Source organism: Barbatula barbatula, assembly GCF_947034865.1.
Source record: "Barbatula barbatula genome assembly, chromosome: 4".
Lineage (NCBI taxonomy): Eukaryota > Metazoa > Chordata > Actinopteri > Cypriniformes > Nemacheilidae > Barbatula > Barbatula barbatula.
The window spans coordinates 28,275,315-28,299,234 of record NC_136768.1 but is presented as its reverse complement, the minus strand read 5'-3'; the positions used below and the strand labels follow the sequence as shown (position 1 = coordinate 28,299,234).

At 40.8% G+C, this 23,920-nt stretch overlaps 1 protein-coding gene across 1 annotated transcript in view; it reads right to left on the bottom strand.

Moving 5' to 3' along the window:
* Positions 1 to 23,920, bottom strand: part of LOC306893470 (uncharacterized protein) — a 41,587-nt gene that overhangs the window by 9,046 nt on the left and 8,621 nt on the right. Inside the window, exons 10-26 of the mRNA XM_079455305.1 lie at positions 14,548 to 14,747; positions 14,052 to 14,152; positions 13,806 to 13,924; positions 13,544 to 13,711; positions 10,892 to 11,091; positions 10,635 to 10,735; positions 10,419 to 10,537; positions 10,169 to 10,336; positions 9,785 to 9,984; positions 9,530 to 9,630; positions 9,009 to 9,127; positions 8,748 to 8,915; positions 1,152 to 1,351; positions 897 to 997; positions 663 to 781; positions 407 to 574; positions 43 to 242 (exon numbers count right to left, since the gene is read on the bottom strand). Coding sequence (XP_079311431.1) covers positions 43 to 242; positions 407 to 574; positions 663 to 781; positions 897 to 997; positions 1,152 to 1,351; positions 8,748 to 8,915; positions 9,009 to 9,127; positions 9,530 to 9,630; positions 9,785 to 9,984; positions 10,169 to 10,336; positions 10,419 to 10,537; positions 10,635 to 10,735; positions 10,892 to 11,091; positions 13,544 to 13,711; positions 13,806 to 13,924; positions 14,052 to 14,152; positions 14,548 to 14,747 — 2,552 coding nt within the window. The remainder of the gene's footprint in view (positions 1 to 42; positions 243 to 406; positions 575 to 662; positions 782 to 896; positions 998 to 1,151; positions 1,352 to 8,747; positions 8,916 to 9,008; positions 9,128 to 9,529; positions 9,631 to 9,784; positions 9,985 to 10,168; positions 10,337 to 10,418; positions 10,538 to 10,634; positions 10,736 to 10,891; positions 11,092 to 13,543; positions 13,712 to 13,805; positions 13,925 to 14,051; positions 14,153 to 14,547; positions 14,748 to 23,920) is intronic.

Here is a 23,920-nt window from a genome sequence, read left to right as displayed (position 1 = left end):
GTGTATAGCAGTGCTCTCCCTCAACCTTTGAGGTTTACATACATGACGTGGTATCCAGTGCAGTCAACGCTTAATGTTGCTGTTTGAAGCATCTCTGCAGTCAGGCTGGGGAGGAGAGAACTCAGCTTCACCGTGAACCAGGAAACCCAGTCTTCGTACAAGAAATTTGAAAAATGAAGACTGATGATGGCAAAGGTCCGATTCATCATGACGTCCCTCACCATCGGATTGATTTTCAAAGCCTGATAGGAGTGTCCAAACACAGAAAACATTATAGTCCTCCCATAAATTTCTTAACAACAATCCTTTTGCTTTTTTCTGATTAATACCACATAAAAAACTAAAACATTTCTTGAATGCTATTGTTAAAATGTTGCGCTTCCTCACACTGAAAAAGTGAACATACCTGGGAAGTATGAGCAAGACCAGCGAGGAAGTCATCAATGTTCTGAAATGCATTGCCATCTCCTAGAAAGTCAAAGACCATGTTCATCATGTCTGTGTTGTTCAAAGCTCCAGAGTTGACTGTCAGTTGTGCTACTTGGGAAGCACTCAGAAGGTCCAGTTCCTCAATCTGATAGAGAAAAAACAAGGTTGCTGACAGAACATGGTTGCTTAAATGGAATTACTTGGAGAATTTTGCAGCACAACCATGCCCTTACATTGGAGAATTCTGTGTTGAGCAGCCGAAGATCTTCAAAAGCCACATAGACAGAGAATTTACCAAAGTTCACATAAAGCCAAGCGCTGAGACTGCTGGTGTCTGACCCACAGGTTGAGCCTAAAACAATACCACACACAATAGACTCATTAAGAGACAAAAATGACAAAAAGAACAGAGCAGTGATGCCTTTTAAGGTGCATGTTAAGGGAAGATTGGCCTCAGCTTGACTAACCTGATCCATGTCTGTGTTTTAGATAATTTACTAGAACACGTGTGATCTCCTGCCGTTTCAGCAGTGTCATCTGGTCAAAAACACTGCTCAGACCCAAAACACTAAAGTAAAAAGATCAAAGGTAAAGGTAAGTACAATGTGTCTTTGGTCTTTAAGTGAAATTAAAACACCTTGAGAAACACCCTCATGTTTTCATTGACAATGCTACAAGGTGTGTATTACAGTGCTCTCCATCAACCTTTGAGGTTTACATACATCACGTGGTATCCGTTGCAGTCAACACTTATTGTTGCTGTTTGAAGCATCTCTGCAGTCAGGCTTGGGAGGAGAGGAATCAGTTTCACTGTGAACCAGGAAACCCAGTCTTCTTTCCAGAAATTTGAAAAATGAAGACTGATGATGGAAAAGGTTCGATTCATCATGACGTCCCTCACCATTGGATTGATTTCCAAAGCCTAGAGGAAGTTTCCAAACAAACAAAAAATAATGGTCCTCTAACATGTTCCTTCACAACAACACTTCTGTGTTTTCACAGGCCTCCTGAGTGGCCAGCACCCTTCAGGCCTCCCGAGCTCCCAGCATCCATGGCCCATCTGATTCTCTGTGCCCCTAAATCAGGGGTCCCCAGGTTTCGGTCCTGTAGGGCTGTTTTGTCTGCAGAGTTTAGCGTCTACCCTTATCTAACACACCTGAACCAGCCAATCAATATATCACTAGGCACAAGATAAACTTGCAGGCAGGTGTGTTGAGGCAGGTTGGAGCTAAACCCTGCAGGACAGCGGCCCTCCAGAAACAAGATTGTGGATCCCTGCTCTAAATAGTTTAGCTCCTCAGGACTGACCTCCTATCTCATTACTGTTCTTCAAGTTCACTGCGGTTTTAGAATTCAGGCCAGTTTGTAATTCCAAGAATTTCTAAATCAAGCATGTGAGGTAGATCATTTTTCTATTGAGCACAGAAACTTTCCGTAGGTATACAACAAATCTACTGTAGATTCAAAACGAATCTATTCAACTTTGCCTACACATTATTCTACTTCTCTACACTCCAAATTATGATTTATTTTATACATTATTATAATAACACATGTAAAAGTACAAGTCAACGAAATGTAGTTTCTAACCAGAAGTGCATTAGCACCAAGTACGGGATATACAGTAGTTGCATACGTGCAGGACAAAATCTGTATTATTAAGTAGTTTACAGATGGGTTTTTACAATGGACATAATATACAGATGGCTATTACTATAAACAGAAATATACAGATGAGTATATCCAATGATAAGTAAGGCTATGGTGAGTAGTAGTGGAATGGATATACAGTAGTGCAAACACATAAATTATTGACAGAAGCTATCCAAGTAACAGTGCAGTGGAAGAAGTTATTGCGTATTTTGTTGAAGAACTGGAGTGCAAAGATGCATGTGTAAACAGTAGGTACTGCAATGAACAGTCGGCAGTACTAAGGAGCAGTGCAAAAGAGGCTGTGTAGATGTGTAGACGGTCCAGTAGAGCACTGAACAGTCCAGTAGGGCAAATAACAAAACTTTAGCCAGGTGTGCAGTTAGGGGGGAGAGGAAAGTGTAGCGGTATATGAGGAAAAGTGGGATCAGCGAGGGCCAGAGTTCAATAAAGGGATAAAAGCTCTGGGATAAAAGCTGTTCTTCAGTTGGCTGGTCCTGATCCAGAGGCACCTGAAACGTCTGCTGGAGGGCAGGAGAGAAAATAGTCTGTGGACATGATGAGAGGAGTTCTTAAGAATGCTGCGAGCTCTACGAGACAGTATTACCTATGGATGTCCTCAATGGCTGGAAGTGGAATCCCTGTGATGCACTGGACGGTTTTCAGCACCCGCTGCAGTGGGCTTTGCAACAAACCAGTAACATACTGTGACAGAGTTGGTCAGGAGGCTCTTTATTGCACAGCGTAAGAAGTTCACCAGGATAGCCGTGGACAGCTGGTTCTTCTTCAGTCTCCTCAGGAAGAAAAGGTGAGCCTTCTTGACCAGGCTGGAGGGTTTGGTTTTCCAGGACAGGTCCAACGAGATGCAGATCCCCAGGAACTTGAAGCTGAAGACATTTTACATTTACATTTAGTCATTTAGCAGACGCTTTTATCCAAATTGACTTACAGATGAGGAAACATTGGAAGCAATTATAACAACATAGGCAACAAAATACATAAGTGCATCAAACTAGTCCATTAAAGCCTAGCACAGTATAAAAGGCTAAGAATAGTGAGGTTAGTAAGTTTTTTTTTTGTAAAGAAGGAAAGGGAAGAGAATTAGGAAAAATCAATCAGCGACGTGTTGACGGAAGAGATGCGTTTTTAGGCGTGATGGCAACCGAGTCTGCTGATCTTGTAGCAGCTGGTAGATCATTCCACCAATGTGGAACAGATCCAGAGAAGGTACGTGAGAGTGACTTTTCCTTTTTGGGATGGTACCACTAGTCGTTGTTCCTTTGCAGACCGCAGTGATGGATAGATCTGCATTAGCGAGTGGAGATACGATGGTGCAGATCCGGTGTTGGTCTTGTAGGCCAGGAGCATAGCTTTGAACTTTATGCGGGCGGCAACAGGGAGCCAGTGTAACCTGATGAAGAGCGGAGTTACATGCGCTCTCTTCGGTTCATTGAAGACCACTCTTGCAGCCGCGTTCTGGATCATCTGGAGAGGTTTGATTGTGCAAGCAGGAAGTCCAGCCAGAAGCGTATTGCAATAATCCAGTTTAGACAGGACAAGAGCCTGGACTAGGACTTGCGTAGAAGTGCTCCGATAGGAAAGGTCTAATTTTCCTAATGTTGTAGAGGATGAATCTACAGGACCGGGTGGTGCTGGCAACATGACTTGTGAGGTTAAGCCGATCATCGATTACCACTCCCAGGTTTCTGGCTGTGCTGGACGGTGTAATCGTTGATGAGCCTAGTTGAATGGCAAGGTTGTGGTGAATCTTTGGGTTGGCCGGGATCACAAGCAGTTCCGTTTTTGCAAGGTTTAGCTGCAGGTGATGATCCTTCATCCAAAGCGAGATGTCACTCAGGCATGCCGCGATGCGAGCAGCGACCGTCGGATCGTCCGGTTGAAATGACAAGTAGAGTTGTGTGTCGTCGGCATAGCAGTGATAGGAGAAGCCATGCTTCTGTATGACCGAGCCGAGGGATGTCATGTAAATGGAGAAGAGTAGCGGTCCAAGCACTGAGCCCTGTGGCACCCCCGTGTTGAGCTGTGGGGACGCGGAGACCTCATCTCTCCAGGATACTCTGAATGACCTACCCGAGAGGTAGGACTCAAACAATTGCAACGCCATTCCAGAGACACCCATAGCACTGAGAGAAGCCAGGAGGATGTGATGATTGACAGTGTCAAAGGCAGCAGACAGATCCAGCAGTATGAGCACAGATGACATGGATGATGCTTTTGCCAGTCTCAGGGCTTCGATGACTGAGAGCAGTGCAGTCTCTTTGGAATTATCGGTCTTGAACCCAGACTGATTGCTGTCCAGGAGGTTGTTTTGCATGAGAAAGGAGGAGAGCTGGTTGAACACAACTCGCTCCAGGGCTTTGGCGATGAAGGGAAGAATGGAGACAGGCCTGTAGTTTTCTAGCAGTGTAGGGTCCAGGGTGGGTTTCTTTAGAAGCGGTGTGATGCGGGCCTCTTTGAACGCTGTGGGAAATGTCCCAGTGGTGAGCGAAGAGTTGATGATGTGGGTCAGAGCAGGCACAACCGTTGGAGAGATGGCCTGGAGGAGATGGGATCCATTGGGCAGGTGGTAGGGTGGTTGGAGCCAATGACCTTGGAGACATCAGCTTCAGACAGAGGAGAAAAGGCGGGGAGCACACACGTGTCAGGGATGTGGGCGGGTTCAACAGGTGGTGGCGTAGAGAACTGGCTGCTGATGGCAGTAGTTTTCTTTACGAAGAACGATGCAAAATCAGCAGCTGTTAACTCCGATGAAGGTGCAAGAGCAGGCAGACAGAGGAGAGCAGAGAAGGTTTTGAAGAGCGTTCGAGAGTCCGGAGAGTTGCAGATCCTCGAGAGGTAGTAATCTGTTTTTGCAGAAGTGACATCTACAGAGAAAGAAGAGATAAGAGATTGGTAGAGAGAGAGGTCTGCAGGACATGCTCAACAGCCATCCCATTGATGTGGATGGGGTCATGTGTGCCTCTTGACTCTTTCCTGAAGTCCACAATGAGCTCCTTCATTTTGGTGGTGTTAAGGGGCAAGTTATTGTCTGTGCAAGTGGACCTGGGGCTGGATCTCCTCACTGTAAGAATTCTCATTGTTGTTGCTGATGACACCGTAGAATTGTCAGCAAACTTGATGCTTGTGTAATATCTTTTCACAGGCCTGCAGTCAGAGGTGAAGATGGAGTACAAAAAGGTGTTGAGTGCGATGGTGGTGGAGCATATGGAGCCTGATCGAACATGCTGGGGTCTGTTAGTCAGAAAGTCCATAATCTGCGAGGGGAACTGGCCAGTTTTTGATTATCCTCTGCTGAATCTCTCCTCTGGGCCCCCTTTCCTGTCTCAATTACCTCATTTGGAAAAGTGGGTGCAGCTGGACTGAATCTGGGGATAAGGGCTTGTCTAGCTTTTTCTACCACACTGCCTTTTCAGTAAGGTAGTCTGGGGATTTTGCGGGATGGCATTTTCTGTCACTCTACATTGAATAAGCAGATTTAAAGAGGTAAGTTTTTGGTTGTGATTTAAAATTGTGAATAGAGTCCAGCTGACGGATATGGATGGGTAATGAGTTCCAAAGTTTGGGGCAGCGTGACTGATATATGTGTTTACATGAGTATGTACAAAGGTATGTGTACACAACTTATTTACCACTGTAAAATTAACACTAATGGGTGTATATACTGTGTTGAAGCTGATTAGATAATAAAGTGATTAATGAATCGATCATTAATGATGTGTTTAATAGTGTTTAATGTTTCCTTTAGTTGGGCTCTTGATTCTACATTTCTAATTAATTAGGGTTTCCTCTAGTGGTAATGTTGTGCTTTGTAAGTGTTTTATTACAGCCAAGCAGTATTAAATTAAGCTAAATTATGATATTGGCAAACGGTTAATGGCAATAACATTATCCTGAAGATGTTTTGGTTATCTTCAGTTGTCTTTTGAGCCTGTGTTGCAGTATCCAATTATTGTTAAAGGGGACAAAGGTGCTCACCAATTTAAACACACAGACATCAAGAATCTGTGAATGAATGAAGGGTGAAAATCATAAACAAAACTTTAGGGCAGCAATGCATTCTGGGTAACATTATAGTACAAAACTCCTCTATGACTCCCAGCAGGTATTGGAATTGATCGGTTTATCTGAATAATTTCGTTGCCGGTCACCATCACGGAGGTATATGAGGCTATATGTATCTTAGTGACAACTGTTTCTCAAGACTGATTAAAGGGATAGTTCTCATGTTAGGACTCTGTCCTTCCTGTCTCGAGCTTTCTAGCTCCCTGGGCAGAGTCATGACATTGCCACGTTTTTCGGGTTTCTGTTGTGTTATGTGTGGAGACATGTGGGGCCTGTACCATGAATGTAGCTGAACAAACTCAGGGTAGTTGGATTAGTTTTGGGTTGACAAAACCAAACCAACGTGATCAAGCTTTGTTGGTACCATGAAGCAGCTCGTGGAGTTTCTTTGTCAACTCAAGCTTTGATCCTGAAGCTAAGATTAGTTTGCGCGCGCGTGCACATGAACGAGTGACGTCAGCATGGCTAAACCAATCGCATTATAAATGGATAAAGCGATTTACACAATATGAACACAAACATGAATTTCAGCCATGGAGTGATATGTTTCTGCTGTCTACGCAAGAGAGAAGAGTTTCAGAAACACTGCTGATTGCGTTAATGCGCAAGTTAAAAGACTATATAGTACACACATTTACTGTAGTGCTGTAGGGCAAACAGGATCCGCGGGGTCCTCGGTGGAACTACAAGGGGTCCGTGTCCTTGCGGGCAACTTTTTTTATGTAAGGGATGGGTACAGAAATATTACAACAAATGTTCATTGAAGCTCCCGCATATTGCAATTTTAACCTGCGCGCGGACAAAAAACATCCATTCAGGCAGCAGAAGCAAGAAAGTTAACCTTACATCTGCTTCATCATTTCCCTTCCGAGTACACATGAGAGGAGCTGCGTGCAAATAAAGTTCATTCTCATATATTTCTGAACTTCTGTACAAATTTGTTAAAGCTGCAAACGGCTAATTTCACAGGCAAATGACACGCACCGCTTCTGCATTGTAAACTCTGACATCTTACGTGTTTAAAATCAATAAATGCACCGTGTACTGATGGTTCATGTCAAACAATTGCCCCAAAAATAACGCGGACTGGTTGCATGTTGGTCTCCTTTTAGTCTGATATGATAAAAACTAGTTGTTTTTGCAGAAAGAAGACGGAGCTCAGAATTATAAAATAGCGGTGTGTTCTGCAACACAGAGAAGCGGAAGAAAATATAAGAATTACACTTAATAAAACGGCCTGCTTTTACAACAGAATGCATAAGCCTCTACCTTTAATAGACTAGTCTTTGCGCCATTAACCAGGGTCAGTCATTTCATTGAAGCCTTAATAAAAACTACTGTTCAGGACAAAGAAAAATGTCCTAATACAGTGAAACTGAAAGTGTTCCTAGATGTTCTGCACCACAGACAAGAATGTAAAAAATGCAATGCAAATACATGTGATACAATAAAAGTGGAATATAAGTAAGTACATTGACTTTCATGTGAGTGTAAGGGAAAGCCAGCAAATCTGTAAAATCAGATTTGACCTATATAGTAAACAATATTTTATTTTATATTTGTAATATATATTTTTATATTAGTATTTTTATTTTATTAAACAGTATAAAAAATAACTAGCCATTCTAACACGCACTGTGAGTCAGTTACGTCACCTATATGTTTCTTTGCTCACAGCTGATTGGTCAAACTTCAGTCTGAGATCTTGAATCCAGAACATAGCCTGCCCCGGAGCAGGTTAGCCGTGCAGCGTAAGATACCATGGCGACGAACACCGAAGAAAGCCGAGCTACTCTCATGGTACCTAAAACCCAGGGTTGGCACAAACTAAACTGAAACATAGCTGGCTAGCCACCTAAACCAGCTTCATGGTACAGGCCCGTGGCTTTATGTTGTTACTTGATGCAACGTGTCTTCCTGTTATGTCTCTCAGCCCCACCCTCGTATCTCCTGTAATTTCATTAGGGTTTCATTCCCATCGTCTGTTTTGTGTTTCACCTTCGTTAGAATTTTATTCCCATCACCTGGTAGTTGTTTCACTCGTTATGGTTTCATTCCAATCACCTGTCACCACTCTCCCCATGTAATCACTCCTCGTTAGTGTCTCCCTTTATATAGTATCAGTTTCTCTCTGTTCAGTGTTGGTGCATTATCTTTTGTCTTATATCTTTTGTCTTATGTTTATGTCCAACACTGATGTCTTGTGTGCACGGTGTTATCCCCGTTATTGGATTATCTGGTTCCTGTTACAGTTTGTGAATTTAGTATTTTTCACTTTTCTAGAGACTTTGTTTTCTAGTGTTTGTTTTGAAAGTGTTTTCTTTGTGCTGGTTTTCCCCATTGCGGGTGTTTTATTTATTAAAGCTTTCTTGTTAAACCTTCGTCTGCCTGCATCTGGGTTCTGTCCAAAACCATTTCGTGACATCTCATAAAACAGCATATACTGTAGCAATTTACATCATTAATGAGCAATATGCTCTTAATTAATAACTTCATTATCTTATTACCATATAGACACCAAACAGTGTTTATTTAACACTAAGCTCGGTTAAGCACACAGCACATTGCCCAAAGATTGAACATACCTGGGAAGTCTGGGCAAGACCTGCAAGGAAGTCATCAACATTTTGAAATGCACTGCTGTCTCCTAGAAGGTCAAAAACCATGTTGATCATGTCTGTGTTGTTTAGAGCTCCAGATTTGACTGTCAGTTGAGCCATTTGGGAAGCACTAAGAAGGTCTAGTGCGTCCATCTGATGGGGAAAAACAAGAGAAAGCTTGCAGACACAACATGGCTGCAAAAAAGGAGTCAAATGAAGAATTATGCAGCACTCTCAGGCCCTTACACTGGAGAATTCTGTGTTGAGCGCCAGGAGATCTTCGAAAGCTACATAGACGGAGAATTTATCAAAGTTCACATCAAGCCACGTGCTGAGACTGCTGGTGTCTGACCCACAGGTTGAGCCTAAAACAATACCATACACAAGAGACTCGTGAATATAGAAAGGCGTGAATGCACATGGGAGATTCAAAACAATTTACAGTGTATTCAGGATGTACATTTTTATAAGCATGGGTTGATTAGATATCGTTACCATTTGCTTTTGCATTACTAACGCAACGCTGTACCAAAGGTTACAAAAAGGTTTATAGTCAATTCTGCCCCATGTACAGTACATAAATGTGGAGGTTTGAAATTGTGTTAATCTCAAAACCATGGTGCATACAAATTTAACTACACAGAATAAAAAACGATACATATAAAAAATACAGAGTATAAACAAAACACTAAGCTGGTTTAAAAAAACAAATAAAGTATAAAACAAACCACAATAGAGGAGGGAAGATTGGCCTCAACTTGACTCACCTGATCCATGTGTCTGTTTTAGATAATTTACTAGAACAGGTGTGATCTCCTGCTTTCTCAGCAGTGTCATCTGCTCAAAGACACTGCTCAGACCCTCAACACTAAAGTAGAAAGATCAAATGTAAATGTAAGCAACATGTATCTTTTGTCTTTAAGCGTCTCATAAAAACAACTTAAGAGACACTCATGATGTCCGTGACAATGCAACAAGGTGTGTATAGCAGTGCTCTCCCTCAACCTGAGAGTGTTACGTACATGACGTGGTATCCGGTGCAGTCGACACTTAATGTTGCTGTTTGAAGCATCTCTGCAGTCAGGCTGGGGAGGAGAGGAATCAGCTTCACTGTGAACCAGGAAACCCAGTCTTCGTACAAGAAATTTGTAAAATGAAGACTGATGATGGCAAAGGTCCGACTCATCATGACGTCCCTCACCACTGCATTGATTTCCAAAGCCTAGAGGAAACAACCAAACACAAACAACAATTGATAGCCCTCGAAGATATTCCTTTACAAAAAAGCTTTTGCATTTTTGGCCAGGAAATGTCTACTGATTAATCACATGCAGACTGGGATATGTTTGCTTGCAGGCTCTTTTGTTTTAACAACATGCTTCCCCACATTTAAAGACTAAAAATACCTGGGAGGTCCGGTTTAGACCTGACAGAAAGTCAACAACATTCTGCAATGCACCGCCGTCTTCCAAATGGTCAAAGACTTTGTTGATCATGTCTGTGTTGTTCAGAGCTCCAGAAGTCACTGTCAGTTGAGCTACTTGGAAAGCACTCAGGACATTCAGTGCCTCAATCTGATGAGGGAAAACAGGAGAAGGGTTGCAGACACAAAAATGGATTCACATGAATAATTGTGTAGCACAGCCAGGCCCTTACACTAGAGAAGTCTGTGTTGAGCGACCGTAGATCTTCAAAAGCAACATAGACAGAGAATTTACCAAAGTTCACACCAAGCCAAGTGCTGAGACTGCTGGTGTCTGACCCGCAGGTTGAGCCTGCAACCATATCACAAACAGGATTAAACTAACATAGTAGTTATACTTATTAAGACAAACAACAATAGAGGGAAAATTTGGTCCAAAGAAGTCTCACCTGATCTGTAGTTTTGTTTTAGATAGTTTACTAGAACAAGTCTGATCTCCTGCCGTTTCAGCAGTGTCAACTGGTCAAAAACACTGCTCAGACCCTCAACACTAAAGTAGAAAGATCAAATGTAAATCTAAGCACCATGTGTCTTTGGTCTTTAAGTGACTCATTAAAACACCTTGAGAGACACCCTCATGTTTTCAGTGACAATTCAACCAAGTGTGTATAGCAGTGCTCTCCCTCAACCTGAGAGTATTACGTACATGACGTGGTACCCGCTGCAGTCAACACTTAATGTTGCTGTTTTAAGCATCTCTCCAGTCAGGCTGGGGAGGAGAGGAATCAGCTTCACTGTGAACCAGGAAACCCAGTCTTCGTACAAGAAATTGGAAAAATGAAGACTGATGATGGCAAAGGTCCGACTCATCATGACGTCCCTCACCACTGGATCAATTTCCAAAGCCTAGAGGAAGTTTCACATAAAATAAGTAATATTACTCATGCAAATTCCTTAATAACACTGTACTGCCAGGCTTCTTATACTGATCAAACCCATGCAGAATGCACAGAAAAAAACATAGTTAAATTAACATTCTCAGTGTTTATATAATTCTCAATGAAACAATGTTGAAATCAATGAGATAATAATCATCACTTTTTCAAGCACTTTGAGTCAGTAATGATGAACACCTACCAGTAATAAAGAGAAAAGACAGAAAACAACACATCTGCAACAGACATATGTCCTATTTGTACGAGATTAGTTTTATCTATAAAAATATTTAAACTATAGATTAGTATTACCTGGGGACCACCGATCTCGAATAATGGAGGTTGTTCTAAAGTGTTTTGATATTATTTCGGGGGCTGGGTCATATCCATACCTGCAAACACTTTGGTCTGGAGTCTCCTGTTTTGTTATTTCTGCAAATAAAACTCCCGCACAATAGGAGAATCTGGAACGCGATCGCGGGTCTCATTTAGCTGACAGGTACAGTCACATCGTTACACACAACTATAAATACAAACTATACGCAAAGCCTTGCCATCCTTTCCGGGAAATAAATCCGTAAATTTGAGTAAATTCACAGGCTTCACTTATACCGTGCAAATACGACACAAGCGATACAGATGTGGGGAGGTCATTTCTAAATCACACGAGGTTCCCAGACAATAATCCTGTGCAAATAGGGCTTTAAAGTCACACAGCCAAATATGGACATCTAGTGTAAATAACAGATGAACGCAATAAATCTGTCAAGATCTCACCAGAGGAGAATTAAACACAAACATCATTAACATCTTCACCTATGACGCACACCACTTTCACTTTATTTCTGATGTGTAGAAATGATCTTATTGAGAATTAGCAGACGTTTTTGCACCAGTTTATATTTGATTAAAAAACGAGTTTTTCTTTTAGTCATCATTATTGTGAAGAGTGTTTGTTTCAGTATATCTCTTGACTTTCATTCATTTACTCTCCTCTGGCATCAGTTGAATTTTTTTTTTACTTAGAAAACTTACTTTTTTACTTATTGATGAAAGATTCTAAAGTGCAACTTCTCTGCCTGAAATGGTTATGAGAAACATGTGTAAGTGCTTTATGCAAATGTTCTTCTGGATCACAAATGATGTTGTTATTATTGTCCATTAATACTCAGCACAGGTAAGCATTGAGACATCACCCCTCGTCACACAAACTTCAACAATCGTGACCATATTTATGGTCTGTGGCTAAATGTATTCATGCTGCAAAGCATGCTGGGAATCATGGATCAGTTGCCTACCATGAGGATACCCAGAATCCATTGCAGCATGAAGTTATGTTTCTCATCATTCTTGAGATTTATAGCCTGTGTTGATGTCTCTGTGTGTATAACGCAACATTAGTAAAAAAAATTGTTAACTATGTGATGATCTTTTTCTGGATGATATCTAGATTTTACAATGTTTTGTTCATGAAGTTTATAGGATCAGCTTCCATACATATAAGAAATAAGATTACATTTTTAGTTGCTATAAGTGATTCAGTTCACTTGACACTATAATTTTAAATATTATTTTCTTTGCTGTAATAATGTGTTAAAACACATAGCTTTGGTAGTGATATGAACGTCAATAATTTAGATCCAGTTTCACAGACACAGCTTAAGCCAGGACTATGAGTTAGTTGAATTTAGATACTTATTTTGCTTTCATAAGAATGCCACAGGAGAAAACATTTCTGGTGTGCATCTCGAGAGAAAACAATGGAACAGATATATTTTGAGACATTTCTGGCCAAGTTACATTCATTTTAGACTGGGACTGGCCTTAACACTGATCACCATAATGGTGAAGATGTAAATTGGGGTTTAATTAATTGTCCCACAGAGTACAAAAGTTTGTTGTAAGAACGTTTCTTAGAGGTTTTTCATGTTTTACAAAACGTTTTAAAAACATACATACATGTCCAGTTTTGTTAATGCTCTGAGAACGTTCCCAGCTCAAGATTCTCATTGCATTGCCGTAACAACAGTACATCACATGCACACAGTTAAAACACGGCAAATAATCTAACACATAAGAGTCTTTTGTATGCTGGGCCCCTGGTGAGATCTTAACAGACTTTAAGAGTTTATCGGTTATTTTCAGTTGATGTTCATCTAAAACCGTGTGTGTTTAAGTCTGTTGAAACAAATAATTATTTTATGTTTATTCTCTTTATTACTGGCAGGTGTTCATCACTACTGACTCAATCATTACTTTATTAAGCACTTCATTTTCTCATTAATGTCAACACTGTTCCATTGAGTTTTTATAAAAACACTGAGATTGTTAATTTAACAATGGCGGTTTTGCTTTGTGGTATATGTTTACTTGCATGCTCTTCTATTGCAACATTTTTCCCTGCACTCAAAGATTGATCATACCTGGGAAGTCTGGGTGAGACCTGACAGGAAGTCATCAACATTCTTTAATGCATAGCTGCCTCCTAGGAGGTCAAAGACCATGTTGATCATGTCTGTGTTGTTCAGAGCTCCAGAAGTCACTGTCAGTTGAGCTACTTGGAAAGCACTCAGGACATTCAGTGCCTCAATCTGATGAGGGAAAACAGGAGAAAGGTTGCAGACACAACAAGGTTGCTAGAATGGAATCACAACAAAGAGTTTTGCAGCACAACCAGGCCCTTACATTGGAGAATTCTGTGTTGAGCACCCGGAGATCTTCAAAAGCCACATAGACAGAGAATTTACCAAAGTTCACACCGAGCCAAGCGCTGAGACTGCTGGTGTCTGACCCGCAGGTTGAGCCTAAAACAATACCATACACAAGAGACTCATTACGAGACAAACAGGATGACAAGAAAAAAAGCAGCGATGCTTTTTAAGGTTAAAGAAAAACACATATAAAATAACAGGGGGCAAAATGTGGACCCACCTGATCCATGTCTCTGTTTTAGATAGTTTACTAGAACAAGTGTGATCTCCTGACGTTTCGGCAGTGTCATCTGGTCAAAGACACTGCTCAGACCCTCAACACTAAAGTAGAAAGATCAAATGTAAAAGTAAGCACCATGTGTCTTTGGTCTTTAAGTGTCTCATAAAAACAGCTTGAGAAACACCCTCATGTTTTCAGTGACAATGCAACAAGGTGTGTGTAACTAGCAAGGCGGGCGAGAGCCGTGAGGGAATGACCTAGGCTGGTGACGCGAGTGATGATGAGTATCAGCAGTGCGTGCAGCGGTCTCACATCTCTCACGGAGCAGCTCCGGAAGCATAAAAGGACGAGCGACAGGAGAGTACAACGAGAGAGGACCAGGCCTGGACATGATGTTGTGTTTGTATGGCCGGCAGTCGACCGTGAGGGACCTTTTATTGAACAGTGTTACAGTGTGTATTACAGTGCTCTCCTTCAACCTGAGAGTGTTACGTACATGACGTGGTATCCGGTGCAGTCAACGCTTAATGTTGCTGTTTGAAGCATCTCTGCAGTCAGGCTGGGGAGGAGAGGAATCAGCTTCACTTTGAACCAGGAAACCCAGTCTTCGTACAAGAAATTTGTAAAATGAAGACTGATGATGGCAAAGGTCCGATTCATCATGACGTCCCTCACCACTGGATCAATTTCCAAAGCCTAGAGGAAATTATGAACCATTAGAAAATACAGTTTTACAGTTGAACTATTAGAGCCAATATCAGAATGTTTACTAGTGCGGAGAGTGCAACTGGTGTCATCTTTTAACCATACATTTATAATAACCTCACGGTTCAACAAATTAAAACATTTATACAGCTAATACAAACTAAAAATTTCATATACATTCTAATCTGTTTGAAACTGCAAAGAGAAACAGTTTACAGCATAGAATTTACAGCTACCTGCATTTACATTACAATTTCCTTAGAATTGCTTATTCTGAGAAATATGTGTGACATTGTCATCAAATTTGTAAATTGTTGCTGTCTAGGTGCATTCAAAGTGTAGTGTAGTATTATGATGTAGTATTATGCACTTGATTTTGAAATTCTAGGTATTACCAACTGAGAGCGTAGTGCACATGATGGTCTGTAATACGTGAGAAGTTCACTCAAGTAGTGAGGAGCTAAACCATGCAGGGCTTTATAGGCAATAAGCAAGATTTTAAATGCGATGCAATGCTTTATATAGGTAACCATTACAAGGTTGACAGAACTGGGATAATATGCTCATACTTTTTGGTATGTGTAAGAACTTGAGCTTCCGCATTTTGGACCAGTTGCCCATGTCCGGCGTCCGGCACAGCCTCAGGCCGGACACTCATTTGTCCTCCTTTTCGGAGTTGTGCTGAATCGGCCTTAAAAAACGCGCTCTAAAACCTTTATTGGGACGCAGCAGCGTCTGACGCCGTAAGATCTCAGGTCCAACGAATGATTGGCTGAAAGAGGTGTCAAAAGCTTTGTCTATCATGCAGTCAAGCATCACCAGTCATACAGGAGTGTCTTGAATAAATACAAATACTGTGAACAAACCCTTTTTTGCCTCTTCTGTTACACATAGCTCTACATCAAGATATGTTGTTGATCAAATTGTCTGGCAATGAATGGAGTAGGCTATTTCAGAATCACTGTATCATGATACCATCGATATGATAGACAAAATTGTATTATATTTGCAAGTACACCAGATGCAGTTATTCTAGCCTCACTAAATGCCGCAAAGTGTCCTCCTTTTTTGGTGTTATGGAAATGGCCACCCTAGTCCTGACACATGTTGACTAACGCCCATGGAGTTAAGAGTGTCTTTAGAAGCCATTCCTAAATCTGTATCGTTATCTACATGGATGTTAAAGTCACCAACAACAATGACTCTGTCTGCAGCCAGTACTAGTTCTGATAAGAACCCACCAAATTCTTTAATAAAAGCAGTTTGGTCCCCTGGAGGCCTATATACAATAGCCCTAATACATTTTAAAGATGTTTTATTCTTAGTATTAGGGGTTGATACATGAATTATCATGACTTCAAAGGGTTAGGATTGATTCAAAAGGAAATGTATTTAGGGTTAGACTTCTGGGAAATGCTAAAAGAGTTACGGTAAAGTGCAGCAACACCTCCCCCTCTGAGGCTCGTGTTTATAATAATAATCTTGGGGGACTGACTTATTTAAAGTAATATAATCATATGGCTTTAGCCATGTTGCTGTCAGATAGAGAATGTCACTATTATGTTGGGTTATCATATTGTTAACAAAAAGTGCTTTTTAAGAGAGAGATCTAATATTTAGCAATCCGAGTCGTAACAGTTGATTATCTGTATTTTGTTCCTTTTTAATTAGTTTAACGTTAATTAAATTACCTTTGAGAGATATACGCATTACTTTAAATTTGCAGTCATTTAGTGATGATAATCTGCTATGTATCTCATCACCATCATAGAGGAGCATTTTTCCTATTCTGACCCTCAACGCATGTGGCAGGGCATCCAGGCCAATAGTGATTACAAACCCAACCACTCCACCCCCATATCCACAGGCACACCTAAAGGACTCTCTACCACCCACACTGGACCCATACTAACTTGCCTATCGTAACAATAGGAGCACAGATGATGCAGTGTCCATGGCGCAGCACTCCGTGCTCACACATCTGGACATTAAGGACACTTATGCACGTATGTTGTTTGTAGACTTCAGCTCTGCTTTCAATACCGTCATCCCTTCCAAGCTAATCATCAAACTTGGAAACCTAGGCATTAAAAAACCCTACCTGCAACTGGATTATGGACTTCCTGACGAACAGGCCTCAGCTTGTTAGGTTAGGCCACATCTGCTCCACCACCACCACCCTCAACACTGGTGTACCACAGGGCTGCGTACTGAGCCCCTTTCTCTACTCCCTTTTCACACTGGACTGCAGGCCTGTGAATGGATCTAACTCCTTCATCAAGTTTGCAGACGATACAACGGTGATTGATGATATTGCCCCTGTGAAAGTCAGGAAGAGTGGCAGACAAAAAGCACCTTGGAGAAACTCAACAGCGGTGCAAAATATGAAAAGACAATGCAGAAAAGCAGAGCGCTTGTGGCGGAAAACAAAACTTGTAGTCCATTATAACATCTACAAAGACACCATCCATGCTTTCAATATGGAACTAGGCAAAGCTAGGCAGACTTTCTTCTCAAATATTATAAATAGCAACTTAAACAACACCCGGACTCTTTTCGCTACTGTAGACAGACTGACAAACCCCCCAAGCCAGATTCCCAGTGAAATGCTCTCAGACAGCAAGTGCAGTGAGTTTGCTTCTTTCTTCTCTGATAAAATCAATAATATTAGAAAGGTGATCAGCACATCCTTGAGTAGCGCTGGGGTCAGGCAGATCACACCACAACCTGAGAAAGTATTTACAATGTCTGATTTTGAAGAAATTGATGGCAAAAATTTGGAAGAAACCGTTCAACACCTTAAAACATCAACCTGCGCCCTTGACGCACTTCCCACATCTTTTTTCAAAAGTGTGTTAAACTGTTTAGAAGCAGATCTCCTAGATGTGGTAAATGCCTCACTTCTCTCTGGAAGTTTCCCAAACTCCCTGAAAACTGCTGTTGTCAAACCCCTCCTGAAAAAGAGCAATCTGGATAAGACCATATTAAACAACTATAGACCGATCTCAAATCTTCCCTTCATAGGTAAGATCATTCTTAATCTTAAAAGATCACCAGCTGAACAAATTCTTAAGCTCAAACGGATACTTTGACAATTTTCAATCTGGGTTCCGCCCACATCACAGCACAGAGACAGCACTCATTAAGATAGTAAACGACATTCGCTTAAGTACTGATTCAGGCAAATTATCCGTGCTGGTCCTACTCGACCTCAGTGCTGCATTTGACACGGTCGATCACAACATACTTATAGACAGGCTGGAAAACTGGGTGGGGCTTTCTGGGATAGTCCTAAAATGGTTCAGGTCATACCTAGAAGCAAGAGGTTATTATGTGAGTATAGGTGACCATAAGTCTGAGTGGACATCCATGACATGCGGAGTCCCCCAAGGCTCAATTCTTGCGCCTCTCCTTTTCAACCTGTACATGCTCCCAATGAGCCAAATAATGAGAAATAACCAAGTTGCTTACCACAGCTATGCAGACGACACACAGATATACTTAGCCCTATCGCCTAACGATTACAGCCCCATTGACTCCTTGCTCAAATGCATTGATGAAATAAATAGTTGGATGTGCCAAAACTTTCTTCAGTTAAACAAAGACAAAACTGAAGTCATTGCGTTTGGAAATAAAGATGAAGTTCTCAAGGTGAACGCGTACCTTCACTCTAAAGGTCAAACAACAAAAAATCAAGTCAGGAATCTCGGTGTGTCTCTAGAGTCAGACCTTAGCTTCAGTAGTCATGTCAAAGCAATAACTAAATCAGCATACTATCATCTGAAAAATATTGCAAGAATTAGATGCTTTGTTTCTAGTCAAGACTTAGAGAAACTAGTGCATGCTTTCATCACCAGCAGGGTGGATTATTGTAATGGGCTCCTTACTGGCCTCCCCAAAAAGACCATAAGACAGATGCAGCTCATACAGAACGCTGCGGCAAGGATTCTGAGCAGAACCAGAAAATATGATCATATCACACCAGTCCTCAGGTCTTTACACTGGCTACCAGTTACATATAGGATAGATTTTAAAGTTTTATTACTGGTATATAAATCGTTCAATGGCCTAGGACCTCAATACATTGCAGATATGCTCATTGAATACAGACCCAAAAGAACACTCAGGTCATTAGGATCGCATCAGCTAGAAATACCAAGGGTTCTCTCCAAGCAAGGAGAGACTGCATTTAGCTACTATGCGAGCCGCAGCTGGAACCAGCTTCCAGAAGAGATCAGATGTGCTCCTACAGTAGTCACATTCAAATCCAGACTCAAAACACATCTGTTTAACTTTGCATTTGATTAATGTGCCACTGTGCCTCTGACCGTCCGACTGTTTGTGCTGTACTTTATTTTATTGATTATCTTATCTAATCTAAACTATATTTTATTTTATTCTTAACTGGTTAATTTTTATTTTTCTTATTTCTTCTAAACTATGTTATTTTATTTTTTTATTCTTAACTGGTTACTTTTATTTTTCTTATTTCTTAACTGTTTTATCAAATGGATATTTTTAATTTCTTCTATGTAAAGCACTTTGAATTGCCATTGTGTATGAAATGTGCTATACAAATAAACTTGCCTTGCCTTGCCTTGCCTTGATTGGTCTCATCAGCAACAACAATGAGACTGCATACCTGGCCACATGGTGCTCAGACAACAACCTGCTCCTTAACACCTCCAAGACAAAGGAGATCATCGTGGACTTCAGGAAGGCGAAAGGAGGCACACACGACCCCATCCACATTAATGGGATGGCTGTTGAACGTGTTTCCAGTTTTAAGTTCCTGGGGACTCACATTTCGGAGGACCCGTCCTGGACATTTCGTTACACTGTACTTGTATATGTGTAATGACAATAAAGTTGAATCTAATCTAAAAAAAAACATGGTAAGCAGGGAGGGGACCACAGCATATTACAGTGTCTGACATCAGGCGCTGTAACTGGGCTTTTAGAGCACATTTGTTATGGTGATGGAATGATTTATTAATCAAATTGTGTTGGTTCTTGATTATTGAAATCGCCATCATCTTTTAGTTAATTCACTGCTCTCATCTTGTTGATAAACATTATATGCAATTTGTCTGTCAACATAAATAAAACCTTAACATGCAGTTGAGTTAGGACACACATATTTAGTAGATCAAGAATAAGTGTATGAATCTCAACAATGATGACAATCAACAAATGAAAGCTACATGCTGCAATGCATGCTGGGTAACATCATAATACAAAACAAATTCATGATTCCCAGCATGCATTGCAGTTGATCTGTTTATCTGAATTAGTCTGTTGAATGTCACCATTGTTGAGATGCGTACACTGATTCCTGATGTCTGTGTGCATCTAAACTTTTCTGAAGTTTAAGATTTTCTCAGTTTTCACGAACCATTTTAGACTTCTAAATGAAAGCAAATTCCCTTCCTATATAATGTTCTTTCAGACAGGCAATCTAGATGAGATCAGTGAATCAAACTACAGGGTGCTGGACAGTTTAACAACCAACACCAGTCAATACAAATCTCATTTGCATTGCCGAAATAAATAGACTTTAAAAACACACAGTGGCAAACAAATTTGCGTGCACTCATATTGAAGGGTCAAGAGCTCAACTCAAGGAAACACTGATCACCATGATGATGACTTCAAATATAAATGACGTTACAGTAAATGACGTTACTGTAAAATGGCTCGTTTTCGGAAAAAACAGGCCTGTGCAAGCAAAAGCGTCGAAGAGTGTAGTGAGAATTAAGGATGTACGGTGGCCGTGACAACCACAGCGGTGGTAAAGTGCCATGACGGTGGTGAGGTGCCACCGGTGGTAGTACACGTCACTGTGACAAATATAAGTGTAATAAAAATTATCTATTTGTAGCCTTTCAGTTGTAGATTGTTTCATTTAAAATATTGAAATCTGTATTTTCTGCAATGGAAATTAACAGTTACATAAAATAAAACTGGCTATGACCCGAGGGTGTGTCTTCGCAGGTGTTTAAAACCGTACGTTTGTTTGTTTGTTTTATTTCGGTGAGCAACAAGTATTGTTACCTGACAGCAAGACTGTACCCATTTTAAGAGTAATGGTCCGTGTATCCTTCGTTTGGTCTTTTTTATATCTAAAGTAAACAAATTAGAAACCCATCCTTTTGTTCCTTACTTCCTTGCTTCCTATTCTTATCAGAATTACTCCAATTACATTTCTTCTCTTTCTCATCAAACAAGCAGACTTAAAGACCATATGTACTAACCATACTTGGGAAGATTCTTCTCTGTGCACATCACATAAATTTGCTACTCCTTACATACATTTTTTGACGGTATGACTGCTGTCTAATAATTAATTATTCAATCTAGTTATGTTGTTGCTGTACTACACTAACTATGTCTTGTTTTTTTCACAGTAGAACAATTATGTAAAATTTCCGTAAGGGATTGTCAACATAGCTGATCGGCATACTTATTTAAACTAAACCAATGTACTTTATTACGATTAGTGATTACAGACGCAAGCTCACGGATGTAATGTATTGGGTAACTGTTGTTTGAATATGTCTCTTAAAGAGAGCTGAAAAGAGGGAGGGAAGTACAACAATAATCTTGCCAATTCACACTTTGTCTGATCTTCTTCATAATTACACTCTCACACACTATGAGATCCTCAACAACATTCACTCTTGTTCTTCCATGAATTCGCACTACTTCAACGGGGTCTCGAGCTTTTAGTCATGCTGCTCTTTATTCATGGACCTCGTTGCCACAGGATTTGCAAAGCAGTGAAAAGCATCTTGTTTAAAAAACAGAGTAGGGTTTGGATTTATCAACTATGATCATAATTTCAAAAGGCCAATTGAACTTGGCGATATGCAAATGCATGCCAGACACTGCCCTGTACATACAGTATGGTTATATAGGAAGATGGCATGCCCATTCATTCAGGTCTTTTCTTCAGAACCGTGCAATGCGTTTGTTAATTTCATGCAACTACACTCTGTTTGGGTTTATTCCTGATAGATTTATGGTGCGAGCTGTGGATTAGTCCCCTCTTCAATATGCATGTTGCCCTGGGAGTTTTGGCAGTAGATCAGATGTCTGAAAAAGCTATTTCCATTTCTGCATTATCTTAGAACATCTCTCGCCACTTTGCTATTGGGTACGAAAGTCTCAGCTTTATCTTTTTGACAGGCGTGATACCTGCATCACATGTTTTGGGTTCCAGACAAACATCCCATCTCCTTTGATGTAGGGCCTATAATGATGTATGACATTGTAGTGGTGTCCCATTTCTTAGGGGAATATTTACAACCCTTCCCCTTGCCACTCTGTTTCAAATGGCTAGGGTTAGGCATGGGGGAATAAAAAAGCATTGGGTCCAACTGTAATTCAGGCCAAGTGTGAGAGCTGTGCAGGTATACCTCATTTCCTGACTTCAATTTGTGCTCTAGTGACATATGCTGGAGGCTGTAGCCTTAAGCCTCCTTGTTAGAGCGCCCTCTTGCCGGACAGATTGTTGTTTCAAGTCCCATGTGTGGTTAGGACGGTTTACATGAAGCTACTTGCTGTCATGTTAAAGCATCTGTGCTGTTGCTGCATATCGTTTGATGATTTGAAGTGATCTATTTATATATATATATATATATATATATATATATATATATATATATATATATATGAACATTTGTCCTTCAATGATCACAACACGGTCATGCCGACATGCCTTAGTTAACATTAGTAAGGTAAGACCCATCTCACTGAACTCCTTGTACAGGCCCTGGTAATCTAAAGGTTGAACTATTGCAATGCTCTCCTTGCTGGTATTCATGTATAGGCTATCAAACCACTTCAGCTGGTTCAGAACACAGCAGCACGCCTCATCTTCCAACAGTACAAAAAATCTCATTTGACACCAGGGCCGGATTGGGACTCATTTTCAGCCCTGGAGTTTCATGCCTTAGACCGGCCCACTTTAGTTTACGACTGACTATATTAAAATAATGATAATTAAAACCTAAGTCTGCAATAGCGCACTGTTCTTTACAGCCTTGAATTCATTGTCATTCAGTGAAAATACAGTAGCCTAAATTTTGCTTCACAGTGAAGATTTATTAGAACAGGACAGTATCAGAATCTATTTTCTTTAAGAATTAGTGTTCATAAATATCCAAACATTGAAATGAGGAAAAAAATATAAATTACAAAAGATTAAAATAAAATGTATTGCACTGTCTAATGACACTATAATTTATTTTAATTAAACATCTGCTTTACAACTTCAAATATTTTTTTACAAATATGAGAACATTAGTTAAATAATAAAACTATTGGACTGTTATCTGACTTTTCTTTCACAATGATTTCTAATGATTGTTTCATCTCTTTTTCCTCTGCATAAGTGTAGCTTCAAGGAAACATGGACAACCCTAAAACATTAATTAACGCGGGCTTCGAACCGACGTCGGTCCGAATGGGGTACGGGCGCTCTAACAATGAGCTAGCTTGCACCTATTGAGACATGTGAATTGAACTTTGTTTTGGACGGCCGCTAGCATCTTGCAGTGCTCCTATTCCTAAATACCTTAACGTTAGCTTACCGGCCGTCTCGTCGTCTTTATTTGTTTTGAGAAAAAATGTGGTCTTCTTAGAACATTTGGCCGCGTCCGTTTCCAGAGCTTTCTTGCTTTTTATTCTGGACTTTTCAGCGCCGCCTTTGCGCTTTCTGTCATCCATTTTTATTTCTGACGGTTTTTTATTTTGAGCAACTTGCAGTGGTGCTGTCGGGGGCGGGGCCAGGGAGTCAAAAGATAATCACGTCATCATTATCCTGCAGGCTGCGCTCTGAGTTGGGCTGCGAAAAAATATGAAATAAAAAAGAGTGGGGCTGCGATAAAATAATAAATAAAAAGATTAGGGCTGCTGTGAGTGAAGGCAGCCTAGGGAAAGCCACATTTCAACCGTGCCATGACAATACCGGCCCTCGCGGCCAAAAAAACTGACCGGCCCACCGGGAATTCTCCCGGTGCTCCCGATTAGCCAATCCGGGGCTGTTTGACACCCCTTTTCATCTCTCTCCACTGGCTACCGGTTGAAGCCCGTATCAGATTCTAGTCACTGATGTTTGCATACAGGACTCTCACTGGATCTGCGCCGGCATACATTCACAC